Below are 17,418 nucleotides of genomic sequence, written 5' to 3' on the forward strand. Positions count from 1 at the left end.
CTTTACAGAAAGGGTGACAGATATAGTACATATTTTTTCAGGTTTGACTCACAAAACCCTATACATTTTATAACTATCATCGATATTGCGTGATATTTATTTTGTTTCTACCTTAACAGGTGAAAACAGGAACAAACTAGCGAGGGGATTATTATCCATGCAAATATACTCTCCATAGCTCCACCCTTTTTGGTACCCGGATTGCTATTGCTTTACGATAGCAGGTCGTGAAATGACGGAGCGTTGCCGCGGTAATGGCGGAAGCTAGGTTGTGCTTTCCGGCAACGACGTAAACTAGTTCGGACCCTGATAGGCGCAGACGTGTCGGAAGAGCTGCAGATGCCGGAAGAGCTCCAGGTACTGGCGGCCGTGTTCTTGTCGTGCCTTGAGGGTTCATTTCTTAAACTCGTTAGGGCTTTTTGTTTTTCTCATTCTTCAGAAAGGCAAGAGTAATTTCTCCCTCTACTGTCGGGAATCTGAGATTCTGTTACCCCTAGAGAGACGCTTTTCTGCATCTTTTTCTTTTACACATTTTATTCTTCTGCTGGAGGGACTCCCTCCTGGTCCTCCGAGAAGTCTCGCCGCTTTATTTGGTTTTAGTTCTGTTCTTTAAGGGAATTCCAGCTCCCAGGTGATCTTTATTTCCCTCTTTAGAGGATCCCCGCCCGCCTCCATCCTCGTCCCCGGGGATACTAGCCCATCACCGCAGCGGTCTGAGGGATGGAGCTTACCGGCTCTCGGGAATCCCTATCTCGAGAAGGCGCTTCCTTGCCTGGAGAGTGGTCTTCCTCCGCCCTCGGACAGGCCTTCTCCCAGATCTTACACCAACTTACTGGCCAGGAGTCCCGGCGGAGCAAGGCCAGAAATGCAGCTCTTCAGGACCTCAGTGCTCTACTAGAAGCCACAGAGTGTGATACATTATTTGAGGGGAGTGACGCCTCGCTCCGTGGAATGCCCCAGCTGCTGGGGCAGGTGGCAGAAGCCCTGGGGAAGTATGCAGCCCCACCAAGCGAGTCGGAGGGGAGAGGTGATCCTCACTCTGAAGTGGCTGAGAAAGCAGCTGCAGTTGGGTTGCTGTTTCTTAAGCTACTGAGGAAAGTTGAGGCCGCCAAGAATTCCTTGGTTTGCCCTGCGTGGAAGACAGGCCTTCGTCACTTGGCAGGACCCATGTATATTTTTGTCGTCACACACAGTTTGGAGCAACCATGGACCAGCTCGAGATCTCAGGACGTTGCTGAACAGGTGCTCGCCTTACTGCTTCAAGTTACTGAGTGCGGTTCCGTGGCAGGGTTCCTCCACGGAGAAAAGGAAGATGAGAAAGGGAGATTTTCGACGATAATGGGGCTTCTCAAATCCGATTTGAATAAGTGAGTACACCTGCGGTCAGGGCCGTTGATTTGCGATTCAGCCTAATGTTTTAGAATGTTAGCTCAAAGGAGCCTTGTTTCTTCATCGGTAAGATAAAGGTGTTGTGACAGCAGATCTCTTAAAGCCTAGAAAGGTTGTAATTTGCTATAAATGACTTAACTAGATAGTGGCGAATTCAACATTAGAACCGAGGTCTTCAGACTCCATTTTGAAGTGCTCTTTCCGGTCCTCCTGACAGCTGCCCTGGAAATTGGAAGTTCTGTGCCATTTATTTAGACTTCACCTTTCTTAAATTAGGTGGGATTGGGGATTCCGAAAGGATTTAAATTTACGGTTTGACTTCAAACTTACGGATCTTGAAATTAATTGCTAGTTATTAGATAGGGGTAGTTGTGGGACATGGAAGCAACGTTTGGGAGGAAAAAAATAAAAGCCCTTTAGACCGCTGTCAGCTGAAGTATTTTCTGGGCGTTTCCACTTGCTATTTTGTGTGTTAGTGTTTGTGATACTGAAATGATGAGGAAAAAATGAATCCATAACCGTCATTTTACCAGGAACTTGGAGTTAAAAGGCTTAGTTTGGAGGCAGTCTGGTGCTTCTTTTTGTTGCTTCTGAACGGGACCAGGTCAGACAGCTGCTCTGAACCCTCAGGTTCATTACTTGTTGTCTAAAGATATCGTTACTTATTACACAGTATTTGAAGACTGGTTGAGTATTGTGTGTAAACTCACTTTGTAAGCTATTAGTTCTGTTCCAATCTTGATTCATTTGCTCCCTTATATGAAATAATGTTACTGAAGATGTTTCCTTTACTCCTCTCTCCCTCCTCAACACATTGTCACTGTAACCATCGCCACAGATGCTTTATAGCCATGGCTGTATATATGGCTGCTTCTCATTGACTATGCTTTAGACCCGGAGCCCCAGGTGATTGTTAATTGTATTTAATGTAAGCTCTGTAAGTTATTTTGGTCTTAATCTTAAAATGTATATTATAACATCCAGCATTATCTTATGTGGGATGTATTTTTTCCAAGTACAAGAAAACACTTGAAGTTCGAAGCAGACACCGTGTCATTTACTGTGGTTTCACATGCCCACCTAGGGAATCCTGGAAGAATAACCCTGCCACCAAACATGTTTTCTCATGGACTCTGCAAAAGGTCACCCGACCCTGGCTGAGCCAACATCTGGAAAGGATACTTCCCCCATCACTGCTTATCTCAGACGACTATCAAACTGAGAACAGAATCCTGGGGGTACGCTGCCTCCATCACATTGTGCTTAACGTGGTAAGTCCTCTCTGCTCTCTGGCATCTGATGGATGCGCGGGTTGGGTCATCATAGCTGGTCCTCCTTCGCGATGTCACTTTTATTGTTGCCTCTGTTTATATCTCTTATTAACTGGCTTTCTATTACTGCTGTTATGTGACAAAATTCACTAATTTATATTTTTCTCTGCCAGCCTATTTGGTTGTATCTCATAGGTAATATACAGAAGAAACATGGACCATTGTCAAACTGAATAACCAGACTCTTGAGTAATTAACAGTTGGCTTTTTTTTTTTTTTAACGCAAGTATTGGGGATTGAACCCAGTGGTGCATGCTAAGCATGTGAGCTACCACTGAGCTATACCCCTAATGATTGACTTTCAAGCAGCAAAAAATTTTGAAACTGAAAGATTATACCCCAACGTGCGAGCTGTTACTCAGGGAAACTTTTTTTAAACTATGCGTTATGGAGCTTTTAAAATATACACAGGAGGGAGGGTGGTATGAGGAATCCCATGTACTGTGTTCAGTCTCAAAACTTACCAACATTTTGCCAAGCTTGGGAAACTTGTAACTGGGTCATTTGTCTGATTGCAGCCAGCTGCTGATCTGCTCCAGTACAACCGGGCCCAGGTGGTATACCATGCCCTTTTCAACCACCTGTACACACCGGAGCACCACCTCATTCAGGTCAGTGTAAGGTTTGACATAACTGTGAGTCTGAGCTCTCAAGTTTGAGTAGAAGGTGGCATTATGTGAATAAGAATAGTTGATAGACATTTTTCTGTCCTGGAAAGTGTGGGTGATAACTGAGAGCCACTGACAAGGTGAAAATATGGGGTAGCAGATGACCAGGGAAAACATCTCAGTACCAAGCAGGCATCCGCAGGCCTGAGTCGCCACAGGAAAGCCAGTGTTTTGTCTTCATCTGGGTCAATTAGAGATCATTTGGGGGCAGCTTAATGTCTGAAAAAGTTCTCTGTTTATTAATGTAAGTGTCCTTCATCTGGGCTGTTTTATATCAACACACACCTGGAACTCCTTGTATTCTGGGTATTTTAGTGTCATTTATTCCTTCATCCAGTAGACACTGAGTACCCACTCTGTGCCAGTAAACCACTGTAGGTTCCAAGAGTGAGTCAGACAGGGTTTCTGGCTTTAAGAAACTCTCTGGAGAGACATTTATGTAAATATATGTACTTTACATGTAAATGGAGTGCAGTGATAATCTAACCAGGTTTGAGGGTATTGAGGTGGTTTTAGGGGGATTCGGGAAGGAGGTGATATTTGCTAATAAAGGATGAATAGAGTTTCCTGTGGGATGAGGAGAACATTCTGAAGACAAAACACACACGTTATATAAAATTAGAAGTAGAAATAACCTTGTTTCTTAATTTATACCTACTCTCCTTCCCCTTACCACTTTTCTTTTTTAAATATTATTTTTGGTTTTGAGAATCCAGACTGTACTAACAGCCAGAAAGTTAGGGCTCTTGAAATGGCAGTTTAAAAAAAAAAGAAAGAAAGAAAAAGATAAAACAAAGATCCCAGGAGAGCTAAAAGGGATTGCCTAGACGCTGAAACTTCAGATACCAAATTGGATACAAATAGGACCATCTTATACAATGAAAAGGAATATGTGTATTTGTACAGATGACTGAAACATTATGCTGTGTACCAGAAATTGATACAACATTGTAAACTGACTAGACTTCAGTTAAGAAAAAAAAGGGAAAAAAACCCTAAATAGGATCATCTTAGATTCTATTTGGGAGTGGTTTTATTGTAAATACTTGTAAATATCATGTAAACTTAGGAATTTAGTGACAGTAGACTCCTAAATTTGGGGTTAAAGTTCCAGCTCTGCCATTCTTCCCATCTTATAGATTAGTGAAGTACAGTCCTGAGGGTAAGGTATTAACTTGAGACTCAAATCGATAAAGGATGTAAAAAAAAAAAGTTTGAAAATATAAAGTAATAAGTTACACTTAATGTATTATTACTAGAATCTTTTCGAATTCTATGACATGGACCCCAAGGGTGGTAGATTAATGGAATTTGCTAGAAAAATCATTGAGTGTTGTGAATACAAATCGGTGAACTACAGTTCCTTCCTATTGCTGCCTCCAGGCTGTGCTCCCATGTCTGCTGGATTTATTCCCCATCCTGGAGAAAGCCCTGCACTGGAAGGGAGGTGCGGCCCGACCCACCACACACTGTGACGAGGTCCTGCAGCTGGTCCTGACCCACATGGAGCCCGAGCACCGCCTCCTCCTGCGCAGGACCTACGCAAGAAACCTGCCGGCTTTTGTGAAGAGGTGCATCCCTGGGCTGCTGGGTGTGGCCTCCTCCCCGCCTTCACGTCTTTGGCATCACGTCATCTCTTTTGTTTTTAGGTTGGGGATCCTAACTGTCCGGCACTTGAAGAGGCTGGAGCGAGTTATCGTTGGTTATCTGGAGGTTTATGATGGACCTGAGGAGGAGGCTAGATTGAAGATACTGGAAACCCTGAAACTTCTCATGCAGTACACTTGGCCCAGGTATCACAGCCAGCAGACAGGTGTGCTAAGACGGGCAAAACTCAGCCGATGCTCTCTTCAGAGCTTGCCCAGCTGCACGTAGTGTTAAGTACGTAGTGCAGAGTTTTAGGGACGTGCTATATATCTGAATACCTCCCATTTTTACACACCAGTTGGATTTTGAACTGTGGAAGTGGTATTGACAAGATAAAATACACCCACTTCCCTCAAGTGTACGTCTCTCTGCATTTATAATGCATATTGGAATTTTAAAGGCCATTTAGAATTGCTACAATAGACATACTTAACTTTGTTCCCCCTAATGTTTCTTAAACCTAATTGAGAACAGAGCATTTCATAGCACATGACTGAACATCTGTGGTCAGGAGAACACTGACTTAGGAGATGAGTGCTCAGTCCAGCTCGGGCTTGAGGTAGGTGTCATGAGCAGTAAGCTGGGACTCCAACATGTGGAGTCCACAAAAGGCTTTCTTGCGTGAAATAACAAGGCTTAATTCAGTGAGAGAGCAGTGCCTCAGCACATGTGTGTCCCTCTTCTGGACCGTATTCTCTCATCTCCTTATAATGTGCCCCCCAGTCTTTCCCTTCATCACGTTTGTAACCAGGTCGCATTTATTTACTTACTTTCTCCTCTCCTGAACTACAAGCTTCAGCAGGATGGACGACCACTTGAGTACACTGAGAATTCCAAAACTTACTCAGCACCTGGTATTAAGCACACAGATAGTTGGAAAATGACTGGAGCAGATGGATGAGTGAAACTGAACCAGACTAATGCTGTCCGAGCGGAAGTGCTCAGCAGGCAGATGGAGGGAGCTTGGAGAACGAGTGTTACGTGTGCAGGGGAACAGCAGACTGGCCTGAGGACAGGCGGAGGGCTGGATGGCACACAGGTTACAGGAAACCGCTTAGTATTTTTAGGTCAAGGTATGGATGCAAACTTTTGCTAGTCACATTTCTGTCCAAAAATAGAGTGATTATATTTTCACACCACAAGGTAAATTATTTTTCAATTTCCATTATGGTTTTTTAGGCTTTTTATTGTGGTTAAAAAAATACATGAAATTTACCATTTTAAAGTGTACAATTCAGTGGCATTAAGTGCATTTACAATTTTGTGTAATCACCACCACAATCTATTTCCAGAACTTTTTCATCAACACAAACTTTTAGAAAGGTCAAGTAGAAGTAACTAGACTGGGCTTAACTGGTGGTAACTTACGATCTAGAATTAAAATGACAAAAAGTTCAAATTGACACTTGAGTCCCGGAAGCCAACCTTATTTCCCTCACTCTATTTTTAACCTGAGGGCCCAAGACACCGTCAAAGCTAGAGGTTGAGGGCCATGTCCTGATCCCTGGCCAAAAGTATGGGTCCCTGGAAAGAGGGGAGGTCCCACTTCTCCCTTTTCAGGAGGGGCTGTGTCCTAACAGTAGAGGCATGCTTCTGGAGGAAACCAGGGATTCTTGGGCAGGCCAGAGTGTGTGTGTGTGTGTGCAGTGTTTTTGTGCTGGAGGGGAAAACGGGGCTTGAAATTAAGAAATCTGGAGTCTGGTCTCTAGTGCTGCTTGTAGCTCTGTGGTCTTTAAGTCATTAAACTCTGACTTCAGTTCCTTCACTTATGAGATGAGGACTTTATACTAGTTGGCCTTTGAAGTCTCTTTCAGTTTTAATATCCTGATTCAGAGTACGAACATAATTTTTCTTCCTGATTCCAGAGTTTCCTGCAGACTTGTGGTCTTACTGAAGGCTCTCTTGAAACTGATATGTGACGTAGCAAGGGATTCAAGCCTCACACCTGAGCCTGTTAAGAACGCCTTGTTAGAAGAGGCCACAGACTGCCTGATTCTCCTGGACCACTGCTCCCGAGGACAGGTGAAGGTAAGGGACAGTCTGCAGCCCAGTTTCCGTTAGTCCTTGTTATCCTTAGATAATTTCTGTGATTTTGATTTACTGTTTACGTGCCTAAGTCTGTAAATGAACATGGGAAGTTCAGCTCTCTACCTCTGAGCCTCCTAGCCTTCAACAGAGTTTAATCAATACTTTATTCTTCCTTCAAGGCTATTCAGAACTGTTTAGGCCAAAAGGCAAGAGAATCAGCGTTATATCTTGGGAGCTAGGACAGTGAATGGGCAAAAGGATTGTGATCAAAAGTTTGTAAAATTTAAGTTCTGTTTAGTGGTTTGAGTTTAAAAAAAAAAATTAAATAATGGGCTATAAACCACCAAGAAGTAATAATTTAGGTAGAGTAATTCAGATACCAGAAATGTTTCCAGTTTTGGGGGGCAACTCTTATTTTCCATATTGTTTTTTATCCACATGGGGATTCTTCCTCTGGTCTCATTTTCCACAGAAGTTAACTTTTCCAAGCCATAGTGTATAATAGTTATGTGTCCACTGAATAAACTGTTGTCTCATTTCTTACCCCATTTAGAAATCTTAAATTGAAAGCCGTAAGGCAGCATGAAGAGAAATTCATATCCTAAAAATATGTAGGGGTAGTATGGTTTATTACTAGTTTATTCAAATTATTTCATCTTGGATCTGTAATCTCAGGCGGTTTTCAAGCCCAAGAGCCAATCTGCTTCACCTTGGCTCGTACTGAGTTGCTTCTTTGTGAGCCAGCAGAACATTTCTGAACATGACAACAGTTACTAAAGTTATACCTGTTCTGTGTTCCGTGTCATCCAATCTCTCCTTCTTTGAGTATGGTACCAAGAAAAAGCAGTCAAGGTAAAGGGGAGAAAACCACAATCCAAAAAAACCCCAAAGCCTGTTTGATTTCATGTTTCAGGGCCTCCTGGCTAACATTCCCCGAAGCTGTGAAGACAGTAAGGTGGTGAGCTGTATGTGGAAAGTGCAGCGGGCTACTGAAGGCGCTCCCTGCGATGGAACTTAGACTTGTATTATTTTCCTCAAGAGGAGGGGATTTTCTTTCTCTTCCAGCTCTTTTAAATGGAATTATTTAAGGAAAAAGGTATTTTTACACTAAACATTGTAACTTAGATCTTTTTCCGTCTTTTCTTTTACTCCCATAGAAGTAGGGGAAGGAGAACAAGAAAAAATGGAAGTCTGGACATTTCTAAACAAAGGCAGGGGGTGCGGGTGGGAGGACACCAAGGAGACAGGGGTGAGCAGCATTTACAACTTAGAAATATTTACAGCCACTCATCTGTTAAGTTTCTTGGGCTCATGCTGTTGCTTCAACACATGTGCCAAACTTATAAAAAAATACTCTGTCCACCACTCAGGCTTTTCTCCACTCCCTCCCAGATTTCCTGCCCCACAGAAGTAGCATACATATTAAAACACAAATATTGTGTTAAAAACAAGATAAAGAGCGGAAACTGCAGGTACATATTTGTGTTTAAGATAAAAAAAGGAAGGAGTTCAAAACATTCAGGCCTGTTTCCAAACGTCTGGTGGGAAATCACGTGGTTTTGGCCTTGGCCCCGGGCTCCGTCTCCTGCTCATATTCTATCTCGACGTACGCTCGTTTCCTCCGCAAAGGTCCTTTCAGGGGTGTTTTGCCTTTGTGTTTGGCATCAGGGGCCTTTTCTTCTTCCTCACTGGAGGATTTATCACCCTGATCTTCATCACTGCTGGCGTCCAGTTTATCCATATCCTAATACAGGGAGGGAAACAATGGGATAAGACACTAGATCCATTCCCCAAACTCCCGCCACTGTCCTCTCAATTCAGAGCTCAAACTGTGCGTCCCTCCCCTCCCCTTTTTTGGCTGAAGCCAAAGGATGACTTTTGACCCATGAACCTCACCTCAAAATCACTTATGTCACTCTCATCCACTTCATCATCTTCCACAAACTCTCTTTTCCCCACATCCTAAAATAAAAGATACCTGTTAGGTTCAAGACAGGTAGTGAAAATTCAGCTAAGACATCCAGTTTTATTCTTCGATAAGTAAGTGGATCAATAACATAAACAGAATGAGAGTCTACTCACTAGGCAACCAAAACTGACTGACTTCCAAGTTTAATACTTCTAAACTTAATGTATTTTAGGGATATCAATTCTCATGCATGATTTAAATCATTAGAGGTAAAACATCCTCATTTTAATTGGTTACAGTCATTGTATAGGAACAAACTATTCTATGTACATTCAACTAAAACTATTAATTTCAAATATCAAAAAATAGTTCAACAGAAAAAGTACACCTGTGTATCTGTGTGAGTTTACTAGGAATCTATTTTTTAAATCTGCCCTTTTCCTAAAAATACTATGACTTAAGTCCTTCTATATTAATAGTAAGATTAAATCCTTTGTAAATTTCAGTAGGTTCCTTAATGTTATATTCCACCAGCTGATAAGGAGTCTTCATTTGTCACCTCACAGGAAAGTTTTTATGATGCTAATAAGATTAAACTGTCAATGCAGGAATGAATAGTTTGTTGGCTGGACCTGGAAAACAAAGCAGTCACTAAAGAAATCAGCAAAACATGATAGGAAAAAAACAGCAAATAATTATTTTTGGTTAGGGAACTAAAAATGATATCCTCTCAATTACATAAAAAATAGATCTCACCCTATAGATTACTGCGTGACAAAGCAAAAACACAAAGCTTACTTCATCATCATCTTCATCATCTTTTTCCTCAGCATCTGAAGAGTCACTCTCTGCCTCCTGCTGTTCCAGGGCCTTGTCAAAGGCATGGATGGGGAAGTTGTAGATGTCTCCGTACTGAAGAAAGTAAACACGGGTCAGCCTTAACGACACTCGGATCTTATGCTTAAAGTCCACTGTCCAACAAGCATATTTTTTTCCTCAGTGACTGAGAATATTTAGTTTGATAAGTAATAATACTATATTATTTTCAAACCTAGAGCCAGAAGTGTCTTTAAAAAGCCCATATTTGACATTTAAATAATCAGTGGTTAATACCAAACAGGTAACTTCTATGAAGGATGGATACCAGATCACTTAAAATTTAGTAGTCTATAAAACCCATGGATTGGAACAAGTGTAATTTTGCTGACAAGGGGGAAATAATAAGGAAAATAAATTTTATTCATGTTGTCTCTGTAAATGATACTAATTTTTCAAAAACAAATAAAGATTCATTTTAAAGAACCTTAAAAGACTAGGATTAATAGTCAGGAGGATCAAAAACTGTATGGCTTTTATAGAGAGATCTGGAATTGTGTCTGGGAGCAGAAGTTGGGAATGATGGGGAATGCACAAATAGTTTGTTGGCTGGACCTGGAGAGCAAAGAGGGGAAGGTCTTGACACTGGAAGATCAAGGGTAGTGAAAGCATTTTATGTGCCTGCCTCAAGGAGCTAAAAGGAGAAGCCAGGGCCTGTGTGATACTATATTTGGGAATAAAATCAAGGTGAAGATCTTTCTAGCATCTTAAATAAAACACATTTCCCACTACTCCCACATTTCCTAGCATATTGCCACCTAAAAAATAAAATGTGCCCCAGCGTTCTGGCTTTCTCACCGTGTCTTGTTTCAGTCTCTCCAGCAGCTCCTTTTCGATGGCGTTGTCCAGCTGAGCAGCTATCAGTGCCTTTTCCTGTAAGAGGAGGAAGCCTGGTTACTCCATTAGCACTTGCTTCCCAGCCTGCAGAAGTGGAAGGGACCGTCCAGTCTTTCTGTGAAAGATGTCACTTTCCCTCTTGCGATGGCAGGAACTTCTGCCTCTCCAACCAGATATACTTTTCCCCTGTCAAACCTTCTTGGGAACCTTTCAATTAAGAAAATTACTATGGTTTTATGAACAGATTTCTAAGTTAAATTCTGACAAAGCCTTTGATAGATACACAAAGCAAGTAGGTCTGCCTACGTTTAAGTGTCTCAGGAAATTAGCAGTCCTGCAGCAGACTCCATAAAAGCTGTGAAAAGGGGACCAGAGACCTTCACTCATTTACACTTTCCAAAACCATGTTAGACTCTATGTGATGTAAGAAAAGTAGATTAAATATCTCTTCCGTCAATGATCTGTCAAAGGAGATGATACACGGCATCGACCTGTACACAAGCGAAACGTAAACAGAACCTCAGTCTGCCTTTCTTGCCAAAGACTGCGCATTAATGTGATAGTGAAAGTCAGAGGATTTAAGGGCCAAACACTGAAGTTACGTTAGAATGAACAGTGACAGCGTCAGATACAACACAGCGAGACCGGGGCACACAGATCAGTTAAAAGGTTACTGTGATATTCTACGTTTTCCCCTAAAGCAGGTGCTTACACCAAAGGGGTGATCCATTGAGATGTAGGAAGCAAATATTCAAAACATGTATTCTTTTTCTTTAAAATATTAACTGTTACAAATACTTTTTATGTGTACTAACATATGCAGGTGCCTCGACTCAGTCCATGATGCAGATAGCTGTGTGTCACATACTGTGAGCAAGATATGCCGGGGAAAAGCACTGCACAAGGGGTTTGAAGGTGGCGACCTTACTCCTTTATTCGGACTATTGCAGCACAGAGCCGTTTGCTGGGTGAAGTGGACTTACAAATGATACTGAACAGTTTGCAATAAGGTAGGGAGTAGTTATAAAGACGTAAACTGGTCATTTAATGGTTTAGTACTTCAAAAAGAATTGTAGAACTTAAAAAAACATGCTTTTTTCACAAAAAGAAAAATGTTCCAGATTTGTCAACCTTTTCTCAAATGACAAATGGCTGTCCATAATGTGTAATGTAGCAGGAGTTTAAAAAAATAAAGATACTTACTCTGTTTTTTTCCAAAGGAAAGGCAGTATTTTAACAGTGAGGTTGAGAGAACTGTTTTTCCAGAAGGAAAAAAAACAACTTGTTCTGGGGCTAGAACATTTCAAAAAGTGATTACAGCTATATATGACATTGCTGAAAACATGGGTTTCCTATAAAAACCACAATCACACATTTTAAAAATTTGGAAACAGAATTTTCCATCCCATTTAAAAATCTTCCAAATCTACATTTTTCCAGAGGGCTTCAAATTTATTTGGTAAAAATAGAAGATTTTAATTTCTTCTGAAAGCTTTGCAAGAATGCCTGTTTTGACAGCCAGGAAAGTTGAAAACTCATCAGCCAGATTTAAACAAAAATCTCTCCATAATTGGTGGTAGACAATGAAAAACAAATAGCAAGTACTTAATGCAAACACTCTACAACACTCCTTTCTCTGTGTCTCTGAGCTCTCTATGACAGCCCGTTAAAGACACATTTACACCTGCTAAGTACCAGACCCTTATTTCGCTACACCACAAACTATTATGTGTAATACACCTATTAGTGCCAGTACACGTGTATAATAACATTTGTAAATAACATATTGGGGAACATATGTTTAAAAATTTTACTGATGGGGGTGAGTGATCAAAAAAGTTTAGAGACCAGTGATAGAACAAATTGAGATACCACACTCTATGTGATTAATGGAAACAAAAGTATCAAGATTATTAAAGCTGTTTCTTGACAGGACATGACAAACGATGAGCTCAGTGTCTATTGTGGAAGGGAGGTAAGCAAAGCAAATACTCAGAATGACTGAAAATGTGAACTTGTCAGGAGAAGCTGATTCCTGGGCCTTCGGAGAATAGGAATATTCAGGTCCAGATGAGGTGGCCAGGCAGACTGATGTCTGTGACAAAGGCTGGAGCTTCCTGACTAGATTTTCCAGGAATGGCATAGTATTACCACCTCTATTCACGACTTTAGTAACAAAACTGACTAGTTTACTTCAAAGAGGCAAATGATTCCAATTAATGCCTTACCAGCAACTTCAAAATCCCAAAAACTCAATTTAGAGGCCTACTATGACCTGAAAAAACATTAAAAAAAAATTCCACCTAGTATGAATTCATCTAGTGAAACATTCTTCTGTTTCACTGCACAACTACTAGTGTGTTTGATTAGAATGCTCAAAACCTGCGGAGGGTAATATTCTGAAATATCTGACCTCAAGAATTTCAGACAAGGAGCTATAGATCTCTATTTAAGGTATTTTTTTCTGTTCTCCATTACAAATATCTCCAAAGCCACCCAGATTTTAACCTGCTCTGAAAGTCGTAATCTTCAGATACGGAATATCAGATATCTTATGCAACTAATACTGTTATCCATCAGTGACGCAGTTGTCATCTAGGGCTAAACAGTCCATAGCCAGTGGTGACTGACTTGTCCTCAGGGGCCCTGTGTATACAGCCCTACCCTCAGTGAAAACACAGAAGCTGCAACGATCAGAACAGAAAGTTACCTCTCTCCTTTTTTCCCTCCGCTCCACCTTCTTACTCAAAGGAACAAGCTTCCTCCTATGGGAAATAAAAAACATGATCAGAAAACCCAAGTACATGTTCTACACGTTCCTTTAAAACAAAAGAAAAAAGGATTGGAATAGATTTTGTAGGGCTGAGCTCAATACAGCAGGATTACAGAACTTAAAATTACCTAGACAGTTAATGCCATAGAAAGGCAGGCATTTTTACATTTGTTTGATAGACACTTCACATATATGTGGCTGTTCCTGTTTCTTTAGGCATTCTGAGACTTCTGAGGGAGATCATAATGCTAATGATTAATGCTTCCGTGAACTAAGAAAAAGGAATTTTCTATAGAAGACTGGTATCTTTAGTTTTCTCAGCAGGTCACAATGAAACAGCATTAGAGTCTATCGCTCCTTAAAGAAGGCATTCAATTAATTCTGTGGATTTCCTATCACTTCTTAAAATTAGTTTTCAATGAACCCAGAGTAAAGATCTTACACTACAGTTTGTTCACATTTTTTCGATCATTTTCAGTTCCCCAATTTTAGGATTCCCTCTGGGTTATAAAGCCAATTTTCTGAAGCTGATTTTCAGACAGAAGGGGATAATCAAGTTGTATTATACTACTTCTAAAATCCTGCAGAATCTAAGGGCACAACTTTAACCTGAGGTAGACCTGCTTCTTAGCACATCATAAACAATTACCCAAAGTCGAATTCAATAGAAAGCCTTGCTAGAGGTTTCACAATCTCTCAGCTTCATAATATGGTGCATGGAAAGATCGATTTAAAAACAAATGAATGATCAATACTTACTGTCGCTTTAGTGTAAGTTTTCGAATTCGAATTAAGTACTGGGTGATCTTGGTGAATCTCTGCTTACATTTGTGCCGAATGAAACGAGGCCAGTAAATTAGATTTTCGTCTATTTGCTCCAGCGCTTTCTCATAGTTTTTATGAAGCCGGACCTGCCAAAAAGAGAAAAGAGGCTTGAAAAGGGCAAAGATGAATGATCAGGTCTTCACTGTTAATGACACCCATAGGCCTGATGAGGATGGCTTCAAGCCTTAAGGTAGATACAGTCCAGGAAGTGAGAAAAGTATGTGACATTTTTGCTGTTGATCAGCGGTCATTGTGACTTTATGTCCTAAGTCTTACCCGTTCCCAGAGGCGCCTAGGAAAAGCTGCTCGTTCTATAACCTTCATGTACAAGTAGCACTGTCCTGTGGGATAAAGTGAACACATTTAATACTATTTACAAAGACTAAAGGGCATCCTTTTAAAGGCTGTGAGTACTTCTCATGGAAGTCAAAACTGAGGAGTTACCTTTCTCTTCTTTGATAGTGGCATACTGACTGTTTGCCAGGGGACAGGACGACCGATTACACAGTCCAGTCAGGCTGTATTCATTTCTGCAGAAACTCTGGGTTTTGGTTCTAGAATGGGAGAAAAAGAGCGAGAATTGTTAAGATGTGTTACCAAGCAACAACTAAAAGGATCTTTGTCCAAGGTGCAAATCTAGACTCACCGTATTTTGAATGAACAAAATTGTCTGTTTCCTAGTGTATCCCAGATAACCTGCAAGATAAAGCAGAAACCCATTTCAATTGCTCAGACCCAACAGATGCCATATTAATCCAAGGAAACTGCCCCAGTGCAGTGCCCTGCTTCACTGTGGAGTCTTTGAGGGATGAAAGGAGGAAGAAATGCTTTGTGGAATAGTCTGATTTAGATTCTTGTAGGAAAAATAAACACAAACTAGCAATAACCATAACCTCATTGCCCAGAGATCAAATTTCATTAGTATTTTGTAATATTTGTATATTATATCAACTAGTATGCCTACGTGTATATTTGGAACAAATAGATTATATTTTATAGATATAGTGACTTCCTTTTTACTTAGTATGTTCATTATCCACTGTAAAAGGCTGCCCAGTACTGGATTTTTAGACATACATACCACAATTTTATCTCATTGAGGACAAGGAAAATCATCAATTGCTATCCTCCACTAACTCATGTGCTCTATATTCATTCATTCAACATTTATTGTACACTTAATTTATGTAAGGCACTGACATTTCGAAGTCCTGAGACACTGGAGGCACTCAGCACATGCTAAATGAAGGAAGGTACAGTCCTTAAAGAGTTTTACCTATCTAGTTACAGAGAAAGATGTGTAAACAAACATCACAAAGCAGTAGTCTAAATGTCACAATAGGTGACATTAAGATACAATAAGTATCTGCGAGCCTTTGAGTGAGCTGTCGTGAAGAACTGAGAAAGGCTTTAAAGTAGTTAAAGGGAAAAATTTAAAGCAGTATTAAAGAATGGAATATTTTTGGAATTTTACAGGATGTGTGTCTGGCACAGGATGGTAGGAAAAATAGGCAAGAGGAAACTGGAAAGGCAGGAGCTAATTCTGATTGTGGCTTTAAATATTGTCTTTAAGCTGATTACTCCCAAACTGTCATCTCCTGGTCTGACTTGTCTCCTGAGCACCGGATTTGTATGCACATCCAGCTGCCTACTTGACATCTTCTCTTGAAAGTCTAAAAGGCATCAAACACATTAACAGGTCCAAAAGGAACTCTCATTTCCACACCTCTCAGAAGAATGCGGTGTTCTTTCACTAGCCTTCCCCAACTCCATTAAAAAAAAAAAAAAGAACACATTGAACTGTTTGTTTACATCCCCAAATCCCATGATTTCCCTTTTCTTCATTTAATCCATAACCAAGTCTTGCTGGTTACAATGATAAAACAGATCTCTTAATTCATCCACTTCTTTTCATCACCATTACTGCCTTAGTTGAAGCTATTTTCATCATGCTCTAGTCTCCTTGTTTTTTTCCCTCTCCTTCAAAATCCTTTCACACAACTAGATAAATTATCACAAACGTAAATCAAGTCATTTCTCATTGAAAGTCCTAAAAGCACTTCCTCCAAGAATCCACATGATCTTGTCCTGCAAGGATATCCAACATCACTACCTCTTCCTTCCCTTGATTTCTATAACCATTGGTGTTCCTTTAATACATTCCTTCTCTCCTACCTCCAGATCTTTGTACTTAACTGCTCCTAGTGCCTGGATTGATTGCTTTCCCCTCAGCCCCTCAGTGGCGGGTTCATTCTCATCTTGTTGGATCTCCACTCATATGTTTTTTATTCAGAGAAACCTTCCCTGATCAGCCCTGTGTGAAATGGTCTCTCCTAATTACTCTCTACTTCATCACCGCTTGATGTTTCTTTCATAGTAATATTACACAGTTCAATAGTATGTAATCTTTTCAAGTGTTTACTGTCTCCCCCGCCAGAGTGCTCCATGAAAGCAGAGGTCTTTTGCCTACTTTAATAACAACCAAATCTCCAGTAATTACATCAACACCTGGCACACTGTAAGCACTTGAGTATCTCTCATACAAATAACTAAATGAATACATCTAGGAAGCTTCCAAAATTATGACGTGGGCAGAGAGTGGAGCAAATATAAAGAAACACCTAACACAGAAAAAGCAGGTTGAAAACGTGCACGTGGATGAAAGGATCCTTAAATCTGGTGCCTAAACTTCGCAGTACGGTCCTCCACGCCGCCACCCACCTCCCGCCCCCGCCGCCTCCCTAGTCTCGGGGGACCATACACAAATCCCTTCCTGACTAGGCACAAGGACTGGATACGCCGACCCTGTGGGCTGAGGTGGCGGTGTTCTGGCCCCTTCACCCCGCGGCGGCAGCGCGCTGTTAGTCCCGGGTAGACACGTGAGAGCCCCGCGCTCGGAAATCAGGATTCTGGAAGCCTCGCTTCCGGAGCGACACTAGGCTAATGGGCCAGCTGAGTAGGTCTCCTAAAGCGGGCGATACACCCTGTGTAAACCCCGGTGGCAGAGCAAAAGGAGGAGACTCACATCATCTGACTGCATGGTGTCAGCGGTTCAGCGGGCAGAGCCTAGCCAGGTCAAGGGAGCAGCCATGCTGCTTCCGGAGAATCACTTCCGGAAAGCAGTCTCGTCCGTCG

The 17,418-nt window shown here is 41.2% G+C and overlaps 2 protein-coding genes across 4 annotated transcripts; one reads left to right on the forward strand and one right to left on the reverse strand.

Annotated features, from left to right (window-relative positions):
- The first annotated feature begins 264 nt into the window (after positions 1–264).
- Positions 265–11,904, forward strand: TTI2 (TELO2 interacting protein 2). 3 transcript variants are annotated; one of them, XM_032468797.1, is made up of 8 exons: positions 265–357; positions 655–1,367; positions 2,474–2,660; positions 3,239–3,331; positions 4,772–4,959; positions 5,038–5,181; positions 6,901–7,063; positions 7,977–8,187. In XM_032468797.1, exons 2-8 carry the CDS (start codon positions 721–723, stop codon positions 8,079–8,081), a joined length of 1,527 nt encoding a protein of 508 aa, XP_032324688.1. In that variant the 5' UTR covers positions 265–357; positions 655–720; the 3' UTR covers positions 8,082–8,187. The 3 variants fall into 3 exon arrangements, 1 of the variants encoding a protein (XP_032324688.1); XR_004315474.1 differs by lacking the exon at positions 265–357 and adding an exon at positions 11,509–11,904 and having other exon boundaries at positions 364–1,367; positions 7,977–8,159; XR_004315473.1 differs by lacking the exon at positions 265–357 and adding an exon at positions 9,803–10,282 and having other exon boundaries at positions 364–1,367; positions 7,977–8,159.
- MAK16 (MAK16 homolog) lies at positions 8,325–17,418 on the reverse strand. The gene is made up of 10 exons (XM_006194587.3): positions 17,309–17,418; positions 14,930–14,979; positions 14,728–14,837; positions 14,560–14,624; positions 14,218–14,369; positions 13,396–13,450; positions 10,647–10,721; positions 9,771–9,884; positions 8,960–9,025; positions 8,325–8,807 (listed from the first exon to the last, which is right to left on the reverse strand). The coding sequence occupies exons 1-10, from the start codon at positions 17,321–17,323 to the stop codon at positions 8,613–8,615; spliced, it is 897 nt and encodes a 298-aa protein (XP_006194649.1). The 5' UTR covers positions 17,324–17,418; the 3' UTR covers positions 8,325–8,612.

The sequence above is a fragment of the Camelus ferus genome, chromosome 26, assembly GCF_009834535.1.
Source record: "Camelus ferus isolate YT-003-E chromosome 26, BCGSAC_Cfer_1.0, whole genome shotgun sequence".
Classification (NCBI taxonomy): domain Eukaryota; kingdom Metazoa; phylum Chordata; class Mammalia; order Artiodactyla; family Camelidae; genus Camelus; species Camelus ferus.

Excerpts from the sequence above, each read along its gene's own strand:
- TTI2 (XM_032468797.1), top strand. The coding sequence starts at position 721 with ATGGAGCTTACCGGCTCTCGGGAATCCCTATCTCGAGAAGGCGCTTCC. Across the intron at positions 1,368-2,473 it reads CTCAAATCCGATTTGAATAA|GGAATCCTGGAAGAATAACC; the intron begins GTGAGTACACCT and ends ATGCCCACCTAG. Across the intron at positions 4,960-5,037 it reads CTGCCGGCTTTTGTGAAGAG|GTTGGGGATCCTAACTGTCC; the intron begins GTGCATCCCTGG and ends TTTTGTTTTTAG.
- MAK16 (XM_006194587.3), bottom strand. Across the intron at positions 14,625-14,727 it reads CACTATCAAAGAAGAGAAAG|GACAGTGCTACTTGTACATG; the intron begins GTAACTCCTCAG and ends TTTATCCCACAG. Across the intron at positions 9,026-9,770 it reads ATGATGAAGATGATGATGAA|GATGTGGGGAAAAGAGAGTT; the intron begins GTAAGCTTTGTG and ends CTTTTATTTTAG.